Source organism: Phoca vitulina, unplaced genomic scaffold, assembly GCF_004348235.1.
Source record: "Phoca vitulina isolate PV1807 unplaced genomic scaffold, GSC_HSeal_1.0 scaffold9, whole genome shotgun sequence".
Classification (NCBI taxonomy): Eukaryota; Metazoa; Chordata; class Mammalia; order Carnivora; family Phocidae; genus Phoca; species Phoca vitulina.
Window position 1 is genome coordinate 18743646 of NW_022589712.1, and position 20778 is coordinate 18764423.

Genomic DNA, 20778 nt, shown 5'->3' on the forward strand with positions numbered 1-20778 from the left:
AAACAGAATTTTCAGAGCAAGGACCTACACAGGTATATTTTTAAAAATCTTTAGAGGTGATTCTGGTATGTGAACGGGATTAAGAATCTCTAGACTAAGGTTGATTTATTAAGACATGTGCATGTGTTTCCTCAAAGGAGTCAGATACTTTTCGTCTATACTGAGAGAATAAGATAAAAAATACAACATGAAAAATTTATGTTAATTTCAAAAAAGGATTTGCAGTTCTATTCATCTAGGTTATTATGAGAAATCTTAAAATCTCCTTCCTTTAAACTAAGTTTCTCATTTATCAGAGAGGATTAAAATAGCTCTGAAAATTTACATTAAATGATCTCTCCAAGTCCTTTTCACCTTCAAAATTCTATGAGGGCTTCTCTATGATGTAATTCCTACTGCTACAACACGACTAGAGGGGAGCAGAAATAAAGTCCATATGCTTTCACCAGAAAGCATCCTCTTATCTATATCATTTTGAAGCAGAGAAACTCAAAGATTCAGAGTATCAAAGATTTGTACTCTTCATTCTTATTTCCACCATAGTCAACTTCTTTCTCAAGATGTGCACACCATCTTGAAATCTTAAGGAAGAAGAGATGTAGAGCCAAAATGGCAATAATAGCTCACCACCTCCTAGCGGGGCTCCTTTACCTACATATGGCCCACTAAATATAAAAGCAAATAGCTACTCCCAATTGTCAGATTTCTGTAGCATCCCCAATTAAATATTCATATTTTGCTAAGCATTTTTTAAAACAGCAACATCATTTTTAAGTACTCAAAATGTAACATTTAAGCATGTAAAATAAAAGTCATATCCAAGAACTCTATGATGAATCCTATTGAAAAGAAACCTGTATGAATGACAACATAAATTACTTAAGATTTCTAAAATTTAGGTGTATAGGTAATCAGTTTGCAATGTTATTTACACTGGTTCATGTACTGCTTTAACAAATAATCTTAACACAAGTATAAAGATGGAGAATAGGTTAGTGGCTGCCAGGGATTAGGGACTGAGAGCAGGAGGGGGCCCAGTTATAAAGGGGGAGCCTTAGGGAAGTCCTTTATGATGATGAAACTGATCTGTATCTTGTTCATACTGGTCATTACACAAATCTCTATGTGTCATAAAAATGCACAAAACTAGACACCCACACTGACACAGGAGTTCATGGTGATGAAATCTAGATAAGGTCTGTAGTCTAATAGTAGTATATGGATGTCATTTTCCTGGTTAATATTGTACTATTGTTATACATAATGTTACCATTAGGGGAAGATGGGGGAAGTACACAGAGAACCTCTCTATTTTGAACCTAACTGCCAGTAGAATTATTTCATAACAAAATTAAAAAAAAAAAAAAATAGGAAAAATAATCTTGAGTCCTCATAAATAGGTTCAACAACTTTCTAGATTGTGATTTCTTTTGAATTTTAACATTTTACAATGCCTATTATACAGTTCTACACAGAATACTGCAGTTTTTAAAAACACTTCTGACCCTGAAAAACCTACACAATTGTATATTAATCTTCTGATAAAAACATTTTACAAAAGGTCAGAGGTATCGAGTGTTTTTTTTTTTTTCCTCTCACATACATTTAAGAATTTATTAAATGGAACCTAAGGACCTGAGGGCAAAAAGAATGTCCACAGACTATCACCACAACTAAAGATAGCAGAGCCTTTTCTGGAGTAATTTCTTTCTTCTAATGACCAGCTTTTCCTGCTCATCACTGCATATAGTAAATATCTATTCTCAGAGCTGCTCATATTTTAAATTGTTTAACTTTTTATTTTCCTTTTTTAAAAAATTCTAATTAGTTAACATAGTGTTATACTAGTTTCAGGTGTACAATATAGTGATTCAACAATTCCTTACAAAGCCCAGTGCTCATCACAAGTGTGCTCCTTAATCCCTATCACCTGTTTAACCCATTCTCCCACCTCCCCTCTGGTAACCATCAGATTGTTCTCTATAGTTAAGACAGTTTCTTGGTTTGCCTCTCTCTTTTTTTTTTCCCCTTTGTTTGTTTCTTAAATACCACATGAGTGAAATCATATGGTATTTGTCTTTCTATGACTGATTTATTTTGCTTAGCATTATACTCTCTTGCTCCAAGTCACTGCAAATGCTCATACTTTTTAAAAACCTGCAAGCATGTTATCTACCCTGCTGATAAAATAGTATTTGTTTCCTGAGCTCCTTCCTAACTTTATACTCTATCAAAAAGAAAGACATCATCAATTACTTCAACCAGTAAGTGACACAACAAGAATTTTGGACAATAACCAGTCTTCTTTTCCAATGGAATTTTGTTTCCTGGTTGTATTTCAAACAAGTCACAGAGAAGTATATTTTGTTATTTATAATAAACTCAATCTCTAAAAAAAATTTTAATATAGATTTCAGTGTTACATAACTTTCAGTATCCAAGAAATAAAATTTAAATGCAGCACCTTGTACCAAAAAGATTTACCTTACACCATTCTATTTGCAACACTGTTTTGAGAAACATCTTGCATTATTTATGTAACTTCCCAGGATGATGCCTTACAGTGAACTGCTATTAGTTCTGACCTATAAGAAATTTACTTTTGTTCAAATATTTAAATATCAATGCATGCAAGAAATCTGAAAGACCAGATGTGGCCCTATTTCATATATAAGTAGGATAGATTAAAGCAATTCACTAACCTCATTAATCAGGAACTGAAGTTGGATTACTGCAGCTCCACTGTCATGTTGGCAATAACATTCTACTCCTGGACGACCAAAGCTGTCATTAATTTCATTAAGGAGTCTACGGTATGTGTGGGCTTTTTATAGCAACTGTTAAGTTACATAACAGACTAATAAATATTCCAATGACCTGATATTCAATACAGGCTATTTATTGAGATTAAGATTCAGAGTTACATTTATTACACATCAATCGGATCAGCTAGCTTCCGCTGATAATCAGAAGTCTCAGAGATTACAGGTCTAAAATAACTGTTCCTTCTAGAAAATAAAAGAACTATCCAAAACAGCAATATACAGAACATAAACTAGGTTTAATACACTTTACTCTGGCCCAAGTTTCTTTCTTTCACTTAAAATAAAAAGAGAAAAGGTAGTTGATCTGCAGAGCATCCAATTTTGACCAAGGCAGCAAACAAATCTGAAAAGCAGAGACATGTCATTTTGGAATAATGCTTTTGGAACCAATCTTTTTACTAGCATTTTTCAATCCTATAGTGTTATTTTTCAATAGTGTAAGTTAATATAATGAAGAACCATATAACTATGTTTGTAATTATAGCGTGATGATGTTATATTACCAATGAATGCATCAATCTTTTACAATAGACCTGAATTCAAAATACGCAAATTTATATTAATTTGCATATAACAGTAAACACACAACATTCTCTGTGTTAGGCATTATATTAAACATGTTATATATATTAACTCATTTAATTCCCATAATCTATGAAGAATATATAATTTCCCTTCCCCCCCATAAACAGATAAGGAAACTGAAGCACAGAGAAATCAAGCAACTTGTAAGTCACGTAACTAGAAAGCAGCAGAGCTGAAATTTGAATAAGCATTCTGGCTCCAGAATCTATACTCTTAATAATAAGGTATGCTAAATAAAGAACAAAACAAACAAAAACCCAGACACTTATACAATTTACTAAGTGCCAGGCACTGTTACATCTTCATAAACTTGAAATAAGAAATTAGCTAAATTAGCTATTTTAACATGTTACTATGCTAATCTACTTTTCACTAGTTAATAAATATTAATTGAAAATAAAAAGCTAAATCTAAAATGTGATCAATAATGTGATTATAGCCTTCTTTATATAAATTCATATTCAGGTGTATAGACTCTTTTTATATGTTTTTAACACATGCCCTAAGGTTCTTAAGAAAAAATAATCACACTAAAGGTTAAATTCCTATTTTCTATACACTTTTTCCTTCCGATTTCTAAAAGTTTTTCTAGGTGATATTTATCTTCCATGATTTTTGTCATTTTATTGCCAGCAATTAATTCTTCTATTATTTCACAGACTAATCGTGCATGTTTAGCCTATAGTACCTTACTCTGTAAACATCTCAAACTTTCATCATCATCATCATCATCATCAGTATTATTAGTACTAGTTTTACACCAATTACCCAAATGCACCTAAAGGAAGCTAGATTTCAGATTGTTACTACTGGCATTTGGTAGTGACAAATCACACCTCGTTGGCCAAAGAAATACCTACATCCATTTCTTTTGTCAGGATGCCTCTTTAGCTAGTAAAGGGAGTCTAATTCTAATCTTTCCAGCTAAATTATCCTTTCTGGGACCAATTAGCAATTCTATAATTCTCATTTTACATGGAGCAAAACTTCTCATCTAACCAGATCAGTAAAACTAAGTTAATAAAAAATGTGAGCTATTATGAAGAATCATAAAAATTCTACTTACCTTATTATTTTTTTTTCAGAAATCATACATAATTTTGCTAATCTTGTGATATTACCTTCTTTAAGTATGGCTCTATTAACTAGATTCAGAATTGTTTTTCTTAAAACATACCCATGGTGCGCCTGGGTGGCTCAACTGGTTGAGCATCCGACTCATGGTTTTGGCACAGATCCTGATCTCATGGGTCATGGGATCCAGCCCCACAACAGGTGCACTCAGTGGGAAGTCTGCTTGAGGATTCCCTCTCTTTGCCCCTCCCCCCCACATGCATGTTCATGTGCCCGTCTGCTCTTTCTCTAAAATAAATAAATCTTTAAAAATAAATAAATAAATTAATTAATTAATAAAAACATAGCCATAACTATCCAGGTATAAGATCTGTAGTTTAATTTATTTTTATTTTTATTTAAAAGATTTTATTTGAGAGAAAGCATAGGAGCCCATGAACAGGGGGAGGGGCAGAGGGAGAGGGAGAAGCAGGCCCCCTGCTGACCAGGGAACCCCGATGCGGGACTTGATCCCAGGACCCTGGGATCATGACCTGAGCCGAAGGCAGATGCTTAACCAACTGAGCCACCCAGGCACTCAACTAGTTTAATTTTTTAAATGGAACTTAAGATAATTGGCAATGCATTCTAAATGCAGCATTCACATACAATCTTACTATTTTTCTGATCATTTACTGTTATCCACACAACATCAAAAATTTTAAATGACTGACTTCATGAAGTCTTCCCAAAGTATTCATCCTGCATTTTTTATGTATTTTTAAAAACCCCTCTATTTTGCATTCACATTATCTATTCTTAAAGTAAACTAATTACTATAGTTTCAAATATGACAGGCACAAACAGATACGGGAATACACAAAACTGATTATTGGTTAAGTAAAACATAAGCACATAGATCTACTAATTTGGGCCTACTGGTCTGAAAACTTCAGTATGCTGTGGGCATCAATCAATATTTTATTCACAGAAACTGCAAAGTGTCTATAAATCCAGGAAGTCAGTCAAGAAAGGTTTATTCTTATCTACACATGGAACTACTCCAGATAAAACTATACTTTTTTATGACACTATTATTAATATAGTCACTTACACCTAAGATGATAAATATACTTTCTTAATATAATAAAGAAGAACCACTATCTACTAAGTTTCAGGTTCTGTGTCTTAAAAACGCAATTGTACTTAATCCTCATGGTAACTCTGAAAGGTAGTTATTATCCATATTTTACAAATTATAATTCTGAGGCTCAAAGAAGTGATTTTTCTCAAGATTACTACTGATTTCTCTCCCTCTTCCTTTGGATAAGGTAGTACTATGCTGCAGCCAGCCCTGAAGGATCCAAAATACTACAAAAGCCCTCTGAATTGGGGGGGAAAAATCCTAAATCATTATTTCATAGTAACAAAAAGTTTAAAATTAAATTTTAAGGAATGGAAGTTACTTATATATAATCAAAAGATATTAGTTTGAAATAATACAAATTCTAGAGCAAGTAGTTCTCAATCCTGGCAGTGTATCAGAATTCCAGCTCTACTGCAAATTTACTAATCACAAATTGCCTGAGAAGCAGCCTGGGTAGGTATCCTTTTTTGTTTTGTTGTTGTTGATGTGCCACAGGAACATCTGAGGCACAGTTGAGAATTAAGACATCTACTTTCAAGTCAGTTCATATGCCAGTTCCACCAGTACTTGCTGTGACCTGAGGAGGAGAATTATTACACCTCTCCACTTTCTTGTCTATAAAATACAGATACTTATCTAGTCTAGCTTGCAGAGCTGTGGTGAGAATTAAAACTACTGAGAGTGTACTCCCCAAATGGTACCCATTCATTATCATTATTTAACTAGTATATTCATTACTTTAACAAGAACTAAAGATACCTTATAGTGGACATACCATAATGTAAGAAAATAACTGACTATATTCGATCACTAAACAGCATGTCATAGATGCAAATACTCATATCCTTTCATATTTGTGTAATGATTCTTGCTTCTTGCATATATGGTTCTTCTTAATATTGTTATTACTAAGAGTTAACAGTTTTATCAGACAATAGTCAAACACTGTAACAAAGATCTGCTTTGTAAATTATTCCTATTGTTGGCTACATACAAAATGAAGAAAACCCAGAAGAAAATGTTATATACTGAACAATTCTGCAAAGATATTTATTAAAGAAATATTATTATGATGCCTACTCTTTTGCATTAATCAACTTTAAGACAAAGCCAAACCGTAAGGCTCCACTGAGTATTTCTTGGTGTCAACACATTTTGCCCTTTAATTCTGAACACCAATGTACTCTTTTAAAAATGGTGCTATCTTCCTATCATAGATACTTTTAGTCTCCATTTTTTTTACTGCTTGCTCATCAAGAGCTAGGGTATCTACCTAATCTTACTAGTCAACTTTGTCTCTGGAATAAACCAATTAATTTATATGGCCCATGACACAGGCCACATACCTCCTGCAAAACTACTTATGGCTTTTGTCCAGAAAAGCACCATCATAACTCCTGAATAAGAGCTACAGAAGACAAGGCTAAAACAGGTTCAGAGCAAAGTCTTTGAATGCAAATCTTTGAATTTATACATCCTCTAAGTAAGATCCTCTAAGTAAGCAACAGGGAGAAAAATACTTAAGGAAAAAAATAATATGATGAAATTAGCAATTACTGAAGAATAATCAGGAAGAGATATGTGGGACAGATAAGCAGAAACAAAGACCAAAACCAGTTAAACCTTTTATAATATTGTATCATCAAATTCAAATTTAAAATAAAACATTCATCCAATTGTCTAAATGGTGTTTTTTGTTTTGTTTTTGGAAAGGGAGGAAGAAAGGAGGAATTAGAAAGCCTTTAAGTACATCATCATAGTAGTTAAGATTTATTAAACAATTAATATGTAGCAAGTATCATATATATATTAGCTTACAAGAGTACCTCTTTTATAGGCTCTGTTGTTTACAAAAGAGGAAACTGTGGTACAACAAGGCTAAGTAACTTGCCCAAAACCATTCAGCTAGTTAGTGAAGCTGGGGTTTGAACCCAGGCTAACTCCAGTACACACACACATACCAGACCAAGACTTACTGCACAAAAAAGAGCCAATTTTCACATGTTGAAAGAGGACTTTACGGACGCCTGGGTGCCTCAGTCGGTTAAGCGTCTGTCTTTGGCTCAGGTCATGATTCCAGGATCCTGGGATCGAGTCCTGCATCGGGGTTCTTGCTAAACGGGGAGCCTGCTTCTCCGTCTGCATGCTCTGCCCCTGCTCTCCCTGCTTGTGCTCGGTCGCTCACTCTCTCTGGCAAATAAATAAATAAAATCTTAAAAAAAAAAGGGAGGGGGGACTTTATCTCCATTTTGACCCGAATTTGTACTTTCTAACTGGTTAAGTTCTTCTTTCCAGCTTATCTTTTAACTCAGGAAAAGAGCCCAGTGGGCAAAGCATCTTGTAATGGACCAACTACCCTTCAAGCAATCGGGACTGCTCCAATACCAGCAAGCCCTCACATGACTGACCCCAAAACAATGATCAACCTGACCTTTACTGCCTACCTGCATGTACCCACTGGTCTCTGTCCCACATTTTCCTTATATAAACACAGAATTATTTTCAGCACGTTGAAGACAGTCTTTGAGATGTTAGTCGGCTGTCTTCTTGGTGTTGGCCTCACTGAAATAAATTATTTTCTTGTTTCACCACCACTTGTCTTCCTGCTTTGATTTTGTCAGCAGTCTTTTTGGGACACCCAGAGCCAGGTCCTCTTGCACCCAAAGGCCTTGGTTATAATGTAAATGTCACTTCCTGACTTGCTTTAAGTCATTTTAAAACCAGAGAAGGAACTTAACAGAACATTTATAATATTTTGCATCTGAGTACGAAATAAATTCAGAGTGGTCTAAAACTCTAAAACTATACCAAATGCAACTTTTAGTAGCAAATAGACATTATGAAACCAGTTGGGCACAAGCAATACACCAATCAAAAAAATTTTTTTCTAGACTCATCTTTCATGTTAGTTCATGGTAATAAATATCTATTAATTTTAATAATAGAGCACTACAGCCCAGCAGAATAAGCAAAAAGCTGAGTTCTGTATTCTAATTATAGTTGAAATTTTGAGACTGCCTTGTTACAAATATTTTCATGTAAAATGAACAGCCTACAAACATTTTAGAAACTTCAGCTATGAGAGAGGAACCGTTCTTAGCAAAGTTAGCCAAGATATTAAAATGAGTAAATGACCCTATCCCCCAAAAGCCCACAGAATCAAAGACTGTATTAATAGAATTAAGGACAAAAATCACATGATCATCTCAATGGACACAGAAAAATCCAACCCCCTTCCATGATAAAACACTCAAGAAAAAGGGAACTTCCTCAACCTAAAAAGGCAAGTATGAAACACCTACAGTTCACATCATACTTAATGCTAAAAGACTGAAATAGTACTCTCCTGTTAAACTCAGGAAAGAGACAGGATGTCCACTCTCACGATTTCTATTCAACACATACAGGATATTCTGGCTGGGGAAAACAGGCAAGGAAAAGAAATACAAAGTGTCCAGATTGAAAAGGAAGAAGCAAAGTAAAACTATTCTATATTCATAGAAGACATGATCTTGTATATGGAAAATTCTAAGGAACCCACTAAAAAATACTATTTGAACAAATAAATGAGTTTAGCAAGGTTGCACAACACAAGATCAATACACAAAAATCAACTGTACTTCTATATACTGGCAATAAACAATCTGAAAAAGTCAAGAAAACAATTTCATTTACAATATCACAAAGAATAAAATACTTAGGAACAAATTTATTCAACAAAATGCAAGACTTGTACACTGAAAACTACAAAGCATTGTTGAAACAAGATCTAAGTAAGTGGGAAGATATCCCATATTCATGGAACAAAAGACTTAAAATTGTGAAGATGGCAATATTCATCAAACTGATCTACAAAATTAACACAATCTCTGTCAGAATCCCAGCTGTTTGTAGAAATTGACAAGCTGAGCCTAAAATGAGCTTAAAAGGAATATGGAAATGCAAGGGACCCAGAATAACCAAAACAATCTTTACAAAGAAGAACAAAGTTGGAAGAGTCACATTTCCCTAATTCCAAAACTTAATACAATATTACGGTAACCAAGACAGTGTGGTATTAGCATCATTACTGTCCAGCTCGATCAATAGAATGAACTGAGAATCCAGAAATAAACATTTATGATTGACTTTGGATGTCAAGGATGTCAAGAAAATTCAATAGAGAGGGGTGCCTGGATGGCTCAGTCGGTTAAGCGTCTGCCTTCGGCTCAGGTCATGATCCTGGAGTCCCAGGATTGAGCTCTGCTTCGGGCTCCCTGCTCAGTGGGGAGTCTGATTCTTCCTCTGCCCCTCACCCCACTCCTGTGCGCACGCGCTCTCTCTCTCTCTCTCTCACTCTCAAATAAATAAGTAAAATCTTTAAAGAAAAAAAAAAGAAAAAAAATCAATAGAAAAAGAACAGTCTTTTCAACAAATGGTCTTGGGATAACTGGATATCTACATGAGAAAGGACGAATTTGGACCCCTATCTCACACTATATAAAAAATATGAGCTCAAAATAGAGACCTAAATTCAAGAGCTAATACTATAAAACTCTTAGAAGAAAACATACATCTTTGTGACCTCAGATAAGGTTGTGGCTTCTCAGATATAACCCCAAAAGCGTAAGTCACAAAAGAAAAAATAAATTGGACTTCGTTAACATTAAAAGCATTTTGTGTTTCAAAGGACATCATCAAGAAAGTGAAAAAAACAGTCCACAGAATAGGAGAAAATATTTGTAAATCATACATCTAATAAGGATTTAATATCCAGAATACATAAAGGGCTTTTACAACGGAGTAACAAAAAAAAAAAATCCAATTTAAAAATGGAGAAAGGATATGAATAGACATTTCTCAAAAGAAGATACACAAATAGCCAAAATATACATGAAAAGATGCTCAAAATCATTAGTCACTAGGGAAATGCAAATCAAAGCCACAGTGAAATACCACTTGACCTCCTCTAGTATAAGAGTTTGTAAGGATGTGGAGAAATGAGAAGTCTCAATTAGTTGGTATAACTGTAAAGTGGTGCAACTACTTTGGAAAATAATTGGCAATTCCTCTACGTTAAACACAGAGTTACCACAGGACTCAGCAATTCCACTCCCAGGAATATAAAAACAAAAGAAATGAAAATATACATACACGCAAAACTTCTACACAAATGTTCAAAGCATTATTCCTAATAGCCAAAAAAGAGGAAAATCCAAATGTCTAGCAACTGACTATTGGATAAATAATACGCGGTGTATTTATATAATGAAATGTTCAACCATAAAAAGAAAAGAACCACTAATACATGCTATAATATGGATAAACCTTAAGGACATTATGCTAAGTAAAAGGAGCCAATCATAAAAGACTATATATTATATAATTCCATTTATAAATGAAATGTCCACAGTAGATGAATCCACAGAAATAGAAAGTAAATAAAAGGTTGTGAAAGACTGGGTGGAGAGGGTAAGGCAGAGTAACTGCTAAATAGGTATGGGGTTTCTTACTGGGGTAAAGAAAATGTTTGGAAGTTAAGAAATGCTGACGATTGCATAACTCAATGGATATAATGAAAAGCCCTGAGCCATACACTTTAAAAGAGTAAATTTTATGGTATATAAAAGTATCTCAATAAAACTGTTATTTAAAAAAAAGAAGAATCGGTTTGTATGAATGATAAATGATAATGCAAATAGGTAAAAACGACTGAATTTAAGGTAAAAAATGACTGCAATTATTAATGAAACAAATTAAAACATTATATTCTTTTTTTTAAAGGTTTTATTTTTTTTTTTTTAAGATTTTATTTATTTGACAGAGAGAGAGACAGCGAGAGAGGGAACACAAGCAGGTGGAGTGGGAGAGGGAGAAGCAGGCTTCCCACTGAGCAGAGAGCCCGATGCGGGGCTGGATCCCAGGACCCTGGGATCATGACCTGAGCCGAAGGCAGACGCTTAACGACTGAGCCACCCAGGCGCCCTAAAACATCATATTCTTAAATACAGCTTTAAAAATCCCTTTTATCTAGGATTTAAGATATCTATCACAAGCAATGAATGAATTTAACTATTTAGCAACTTAACTGAAATGCAGCATAGTAAGAGGTAAAAAAAAAAAAATCACACTAGTTTAGCATTTTTGCAATTAAGCTCCTTATTTCCTTCTGTCTTGCACTCAATTTTTAAATATTTTTATTTCATTCAAGATTTAAACACAGGAAGTATTTAACAGAGGAGACATAACAGAGAAGACCCTTTATAAGCTTTTAAAATCCAATTAATCTATAAGCTCAGCCTATTCATTTTACCTTCCAATCATTTATTAGGCTGGTGTTACAATCACAGCAATAGTTCCTCTGTTTATTCTGCCTTCTGGGATTTCTACCGTACTGTCAGCAAAGTAGAATAAAAAAAATAGTCAAAGAAGCAGGCAATGGGACCCTATCCCGTGGTAAGTTCTGAGAGTACAGCTTCTAGGCAAGTTTTCACTGCTCTCAAAACCACTGTGTATTGTGCGCATATTTTGGCAACCTCTACTTTTATGAAGAATGAGATAATATCAAGACAGTATATATTCAGTAAATTTTTAAGATTTTTGAAGATTATATATCTTCTCAGAGAATCTGTTCATCAATTCTTGTCAATGAAAAAAAGGGCAAAGAAAGTATTGACATTATTCCAACCTATACAGAAGTGACACATTCAATTTTCCAAACTAGGAATGGAAGACTGGAATACATATAAAATGGAAAGCAACCAGAGAACTTTAATATCCTGTGCAGTTTCTGAAAATACATTTATATTCTGCAAAGTTTAAAGATGAGGATACAGATAATTGAACTTTTCATGAACTCCTAAGTGACTAATAAATTATCCTACAGTATTATACATTTAATTATATAATATTATGTGAAAGTAACATTCATTGAACATATATTCTGCTAACAAACCAAGAACAACTTTGAAGGGTAAAACTGTTCCTCCCTGATTAAAATTATCCATCATAAACCCTGATGATTTGCACTAACTTCTGTTACCATTTATTTTAGTGCATTCTTATACTTTTAGCAAACAGAGTAATTCACATTTCTAGTAAGCCTTCAAGGTGCTGCTACTCTCAACCGGCTTAATACTCTGAATAAAAGCTCAGTGGATGATTTTTATTGTTAATGGCTTCAGTCTTGAAGAAACTTAACCATAATGTGATTATTTTCAATAATAAAGTTAAAATCTAAACAGAACCATAATGTGGTCAAAGAATATTGATGAAAGCATTCTAAAAATGAAAAGGAGGAGCTTTAGCATCAGACCAACTCCACCATTTAGTGTAAACATAAACAACAATCATTAAGCAGCTGAGAGATTTCATTTCTGTTATTTCACATTATGAGAAATAAGTGACAGTCAACAAATAAAAGCAGTACATTATACCTTTATCCTACTCAAAAAAATGGAAATATTTCAAATGATCTGTGATAAATAAGACCACCTATGTGCGCTGCAGCTTTCTCATCTGGGAATGCCTCACCTGCCTCCTCCAGCTGACCCGTGTGACAACACCTACCTGCAACACTTCAGAGGCTGAAGACTCCAGGGGGACCCAGTCATGAAGGAAGAGCAGGGAATCCTTACACTTTAGTGAGTTTTACCTCCAAGAGCTCCACCAGGCTCCCACATCTGAGAAAAATTCCCACCTGCTTCCAGCAATGGGTGGGGAAAAGCAACGATTTTTAATACACTGGAGCATTCTGTTCTTAACAAGATCTTCCCTCAGGAGAAACTAACAGGAGCCTAAACAGCTGAACTGTTTATCAGAGCTGAACTGAGGTGGTAGAAGGGAAATACCCAACTCCAACCCACTCTAGCCATCCTAACTCACCTAGGGGAGGGGGGAGAGGGGTGACTAAGAACTTGCGAAGTTCACAGTTCAGAAGCACAGGCTCACTAAAAGACTTAGACCTAATCATGGGACAACAGAATGCTTCTCCACCCATCACACCTTATCACCAAAAATCAATCTAGATACAAACCTTGCATTGGGCACAAAAAATTAACTCAAAATGCATCACAGACCTAAATGTGAAATGCAAAACTATAAAACTCCTAGAAGATAACATAGAAGAAAACTTAGATGACCCTGGGTATGACAATGACTTTTTAGGTACAACACCAAAAGCACCATCCATGAAAAAAAAAATGATAAGCTGGACTTCCTCAAAATTAAAGCCTTGTGCTCTCTAAAACACAAGGTCAAGAGAATGAGAACACAGGCCATAGACTTGGGAGAAAATATTTATAAAACGCACCTGATAGAAGACTGATATCCAAAATATACAAGGAACTCTTAAAACTCAACAAGAAGGAAATGAACAACCCAATTAAAAAATGGGCCAAAAGCATTAACAGACACCTCACCAAACACATACAGATAGCAAACAAGCATATGAAAAGATGCTCCGGGGCGCCTGGGTGGCTCAGTTGGTTAAGCGACTGCCTTCGGCTCAGGTCATGATCCTGGAGTCCCTGGATCGAGTCCCGCATCGGGTTCCCTGCTTGGCAGGGAGTCTGCTTCTCCCTCTGACCCTCCCCCCTCTCATGTACTCGCTCTCTCTCATTCTCTCTCTCTCAAATAAATAAATAAAATCTTTAAATAAAAAAAAAAAAAAAAAGATGCTCCGTATCATATGTCACCAGACAAATGCAAACTAAAACAAGGAGTTACTGCTACAAACTTACCAAAATAGCCAAAATTCAGAACTGACAACATCAAATGCTGATAAAAATGCAGATCAATAGAACTCCTGTTCACTGCTGGTGAGAATGCAGAACGGTACAGCTACTTTGGATGACAGCTTGGTAGTTTCTTATAAAACTAAACATACTCTTATCATACATACAATCTAGTAATCACACTTGTTGGTATTTACCTAAAGGAGCTGAAAGCTTATATCCATACAAAAGCCCGCACAGGGTTATTTATAGCTGCTTCACTCACAATTGCCAAAACTTGGAAGGAACCAATTTGCCCTTCAGTGGATGAATGGATAACTAAACTGTAGTACATCCAGGCAATGGAATATTATTCAGCACTGAAAAGAAATGTACTATCAACCATGAAAAGACACAGAGTTAAAGTTAATAAGTGAAAGAAGTGAATGTGAAAGGGCTACAAACTGTATGATTCCAACTACAAGGACATTCTGGAAAAGGCGAAATTCTGGAGACAATAAAAAGATCATTGGTTACCAGGAGTTGGGGGGTGGGGGACAGGAATAGATGAATAGGTGGAGCACAGAGGATTTTTAGGCAATGAAACTATATTATATGATACTGTAATGGTGGATATATGTCATATATTTGCCAAAACCCATAGTACATTTAACAGCAAGAGTGAACCCTAATCTATGGACTTTGGATGAAAATGTGTCTGTGTAGGTTCATCAATTATAACAAATGTCCCACTCTGATGGGGGATGTTGATAATGGAGGGGTTAGGCTGAGTGCAGACAGGGAAATGTTGGAAATCTCTGTACCTTCTGCTGAGCCCAAACACTGCTCAAAAAATAGTCTATTTTAAAAATTAATAAATTAATAAATGAAGTTAGCCACATCCTCATGATTATAAGGATGGACATAAATTTTACTGCTGACTCACAATTTTAACATTCTGCTAGTCTGCTATTTAAGCAAAACTATAATGTGTACTATTTCTGCAGTAAAAATTTAATAAAATGTTAAAAATAACTGTGAAAGATGCATAGATCAACATTTAAAACTTCCTTAATGCAACATAACTTTTTACAATAAATTTCCAATGGCATGTGAAAAATTATGTCAGCTGCTTTCCTTTCATGTGAATGAAAGGAATATCAAAACAAAAAAGTAACTGCAGCATCTAGACTTATAGTATTCACTGGGTTAAAATAGGCTTCTAGTTACCTCTTCCACTATTATTTTGAGTAAGAATTTTTTATTATTGGTAAACAAATCAGAGTTGTTGAAAAATATTCATTCTTATTATTCCCCGTTTTGGAGTTAGGACTGTCTCTAAAGGGGTCAAAATGAATTATATTTATTATCACAGGCAATTATTTAGAATAGCTTTTGATATATAAATATATTTTGAAATGAACCACTTGCTCAGTCTACAAGAAATACAGGCATAAAGAGTGGTCTGGGTTAGAGAAACAAGAAAGAATGTACATTCTGACATATCAGGTAAAAACAATCTTTTATCCTAGCATCCATTCTCAGATGCTTAATGGCTAAGTTCTTTTCTCAAGTATGGCAAAGTGAATTTTAAAAGAAAAATACAACCCATTATGAAAAATATAGGACAGAGACTGAATAGATGGAAAAGTCTGCTCCAACACTTCTCCTTTTCAAAAGACAAAAAGAAAAAAAATACACAAAAGGAAAGCAATTTAGTAGGAAGTACTGCAATAGCTGATGCCACTAGATTTATAGTCACCTCTGGCAGAGCACTGCTGTGAAAAAGCAGAGGTACTGCTATTACAAGAAAAGATTATGTACTTTCAAGAAAGGGTAGGATTAATCACTTTTCAATAGACAATCTCACCAAGAAAACTTCAAAAATTCTAGATAGCGCTTACTGAAAGGGAAACAAAACTTAAACTAGGGATATAGAAAATCCCTATTTTAAAATTTTAAAAATCTCATTATTTAAACAGTAACTACCATATAATTGCTAAGACTATATATTTTACAAATAACATGTGCTAAGCAAATCTTAATTTTCAAATGAAGAATTATAAAACCAAAAATATTAGCTATTTTTAGTTAAAACCTTTTATATTTCCCATTTTAAGGGAATCTAAGTTACTCCAGAACAGCATTCATTTTTAATATTATTTATCTATTTAAAGTAGGCTCCACACCCAATGTGGGGCTTGAACTCACAACCCTGAGATCAAGAGTCATATGTTCTACGGACTGAGCCAGCCAGCAGCCCCTCAACATGCATTTTTAAATCACAGCACCAGTGAAGAAATATGTTCAGCATGCCTTTATTTATTTGTCTTATGTAACAACTTCCAAAAGGATTAACACCAGTTAGAGAAACGGAATCAAGTAGAAATTAGCCTTATTTACTGAATAAAATATCTATACTTATTGCTACTTGAAAATGATGCAGTGAGCAACTAAAAAGTTTTCAAAAAGCAATCTAATTTCAGTTTCCAATTACAGTATCACACATTTTTCCCAAGGGACATGCAATATATCCAACTCTAAAGAAGGTAACCATGTACCTGAATTTGCTTCTAGGAACTTTATGAGTTTTCTTTTTAATACATTATTTTTCAGGTTGTTTTCTTCCACAAATGAAAACTGGTTATTTTTTTAATCAAAATTTGCAGACTACTACAAAATTGCAATATTTTAGTAAAATGATTACATCCACTTTTATCTTTAAAAGTTCTCTATCTATGTGCATCTACGTGGCTCAGTTAAGCGTCTGCCTTGGGCTCAGGTCATGATCCCAGGGTCCTGGGATCGAGAGCTCCATGTTGGGCTCCCAGGTTGGCAGGGAGCCTGCGTCTCTCTCTCCCTTGGCCCCTCCCCTCCGGCTTGTGCGCTCTCTCTCTCTCTCTCTCAAATAAATAAAATCTTTAAAAAAATAAAAGTACCCATCTAAACGTATCTACATTTCTATATAATATTAATGAAAATATTAAAAGCTACAAATGCAAACAGTTTTAAGTAAAATTAGGTAGTAAAGGTCTCAAGCAAGCTGAATACTTCATTAATAGAACTGATTACTGAACTGCCCCCAAAGATGCCTAATTAAGCATCTTCATTATATTAATCCCCACCCAAAAAAAGCCTCTTTCATAGGCATACAGAAGTACTATATATCATTAAGAATTACTAATTTTTTCTTAAACCATTTTCTACTTATAACTAAAAGGTTAAATTTAAACTGGTAAGTTTCACAAATTATACTTGCATTAACTATAGAAATGCCTGTAGCAGTTCCTTCCTGAGCATTCCTCGCCACTACTGATTTAAAAGCAAGGCAACCTGATGAATTAAAACAGGGATTGGCAAATGTTAGCTTGTGGACCAAATCCAGTCCACTGCCTGTTTTTATAAATAAGGTTTTATTAAAACACATCTATACTCCTTTCTTCACATATTGTCTATGGATGCTTTTGTGCTACATGGGCAGAGTTGAGTAGTTGTGTCAGAAACTAAAAAGCTAATATATCTACAATCTAGCCCTTTACAGAAGTTTGCTGACTCCTGAACTAAGAATCTAGATCTTCATTAAGATTTAGAGCGCACACACATACCCATCTTCTATATGATATTTAGTAGAGAACCTATTAAGTTGATCATTTAAGAATCTGTGTTCCTGGGGCGCCTGGGTGGCTCAGTCTGTTGAGCAGCTGATCTCTGGTGGTGATCTTAGGTCCTGAGATCAAGCCTCCTGTGGGGCTCCATGCTCAGCGGGGAGTCTGCTTCAGGATTCTCTCTCTCCCTCTGCCCCTCCTCCCCCCTCTAGAATAGATAAATCTTAAAAAAAAAAAAAAAAAAAAGACTCTGTGTTCCTTCTGTTGTGATTTTAGAATTGTATACCAACTACTGTCCCGCTTCTGGACTCGTGATAAAACAAAGGATACTGGTTAATTCTGTTTTGCATTGCTTTAAACTCCACTGCATCTTCTCATATGTGGTACTGTTTCTGACAGTTTGTCTTAAAAGAAAATACCACTCAATATTATAGCTATAATTTCAAAAAGGTCTAATTTTAGCTATTTAAAAATGTCTACATATTACTCATAAAGAAGGGTAATGTGGAAATTTAGATTTTAAATGCTGAACTAAGAAAAAGATGGCTACATGGGTGGAACTGGGGATGGAACTAAATCAAATATATAATCACAAAGACAAAGGCATTAAGCTATAAAGATAAGAATTATTTTAACAGGGAAAAAATATTCTAGATTGAAGGAGTCGCTAAACACATGGCCCTTTGTGGAACAGTAAGTAGTAAGAAGTAAACTGTGTCAACAATTCTTTCCCCTACTTACCTTCTACAGCCAAGAAAGAAAAAAGTTATGCAGTAAACAAAACTAGTGTCCAAAATTTCTTTAAAATGAAACAGGAGAGTAAGAGATTAAAGCAACTGGGATTACTAAATCCAAAATTGGGTAACTACTAAGTATTTAAATTCTTCAAAAATGTTAAAAGTTATAACATTAATATATGGAAGATAAGTTGGTTATCTTCTTTATTGTTGCAAATAAAAATTAGAAATAGGTTCAAATTAAAGTGTAAGATAATTATATTACAAACATAACCATCTTTATAGGAAGAAGTCTGAGTAATTAAGTCAGAAGGTACTGCTTCTTAGAATGATTTAGGTCATATGTGACTAAGGGAAGAGAGATGTATCAAGTACCTTTTGGTAGTCCTTCATGAAATCTTGGTTTATTTCATGCAAATCAAGGCAATAATCACCTTGTTTTACTTCCCAGGAAGTTTTGTAGTACTTTATTATGATTAAAATCTATATTAATAAAAGGCATTCAAACATAAAAGGTGATACATAGTAAAATGCCCTTTCCCATGTATCATTGTTACATTCTCAACAGATCTGTTTAGGTCAAACCAAAAACATTTCATTATCTGTAATCCCAAGATACTGTATACCTTCTGATGATGATAATATGCCATATCACTGCAGGAAATTCTCATTTAAACATTACAAAACAAATACTGATACTCATTATTAATTTTCTTTATAATGTGTCACTTCCAATGCATGAAATTAAAGCCAAACAAAAACAACCAAAGCTTACCTTTTATTTAGTGATACTCACCCCTACAGTCCAATTATTTACACATACGTTACTAGTTACTACTACTCCAAGTTACTAAACAATACCAAATTTAGCACTCAAATTACATACCAGCAATTCAATAGTCTATTAAATCTCTTATATAAAAATAAAATCATGTGATTAGGAACTGTGAAAATTAGTAATGGGAAACCTCACTAAAATAGGAGTTCAGAGGTTTTGGCAGGGGAGTTCTCATGCCCTACCACTTGTGGTTAGTTGCAGAGCTAACAGGAAGAGATGGACTTGACCAGGCAGTGGATATTACTCTCTTACTCCAGCCAGAGGAGGAGACACTTTCCTCATCACCCCCCGCCCCCCCAGGCAACAGCTCCACCAATGAGAAGCCACCACACTTTGAACTCCCAGTTTACTCCAATGGACTGGTACTTCCTAACTGCCTTCCCAACTTACCCCTTTTCTCCTTAAAAAAGGGTTCCTGTCCTTTGTTCTTTGCACTTGCCTACAATTTTTCAGCAGCTGGTTTGTTCCAGGTTGCAATTCTCTTTTATTTTCTAATAAACCCATCTGTTACTGGTAAAAAACTGACAGTTTTACTTTTAAGGTTAACACAACCCAGTATTAATTTTATGTAATTCCATTTTAATTTTATATCCTTACTATTTACACCCAAGACAGGAAAGTAAGCAAACTTGGTCAACAGTATTTTTAAAATACCCACGTTTCCTATGTCATAATGAGACCTTATCTGTTATACAATAAAAATGCAATAACCTAGTATCTTAAGTATTCAACGTGAGTTGTGTTTCAACAATGAAAAAAAATCCATGTTTTTCATATGTTCTTTCCTGCTCCTTTTGTAAACAAAGGTTTACATTTGTGCATCTTCTGACTTGGATTTTGAATGCAATCAATGGATACAAAGTAAGGGCCCCACAATGGGATGGAGTCCAATACTTTATCCTCTTTAAGAGGTACTCAGAACAATCAATCAAAAGACCGCTCTACACAGAAATGGTTCAGAGCATTCCCAAATCCTCCACAGAAAAAGAAATTCTAAGATCCTAGAGCTGGAAAGACTCCAGATATCATGCATCCCAATTTCCCCATTTTACAGGAAAGGAGACTGAAGCCCAGACTAAATTTTAGCTGGCTTAACCAAAATTAGTCTGAAGACTAGAACACAAATCTTCTAAAGATAAAGTCATCCTTCAAAAATTCCTTTACCTCTTCCCTTCAGGATGGCAAAGTCAGGTTATGATTTTAAAAGTAAATGACACTAAAAAGCAAATGGAAAACAATACCAAACAAATAAAAACCCATCTACTTAAGGCAGAAAGGCTTACTAAGCAGACTTG

The 20778-nt window shown here is 34.6% G+C and overlaps 1 protein-coding gene across 4 annotated transcripts in view; it reads right to left on the reverse strand.

The window, feature by feature from the left end:
- STXBP5 (syntaxin binding protein 5) overlaps positions 1–20778 on the reverse strand; it is a 175552-nt gene that overhangs the window by 147583 nt on the left and 7191 nt on the right. For all 4 annotated transcript variants that reach the window (XM_032407703.1, XM_032407702.1, XM_032407705.1 and 1 more), the window contains exon 3: positions 2703–2784. In XM_032407703.1, the coding sequence (XP_032263594.1) occupies positions 2703–2784 (82 nt within the window). The remainder of the gene's footprint in view (positions 1–2702; positions 2785–20778) is intronic.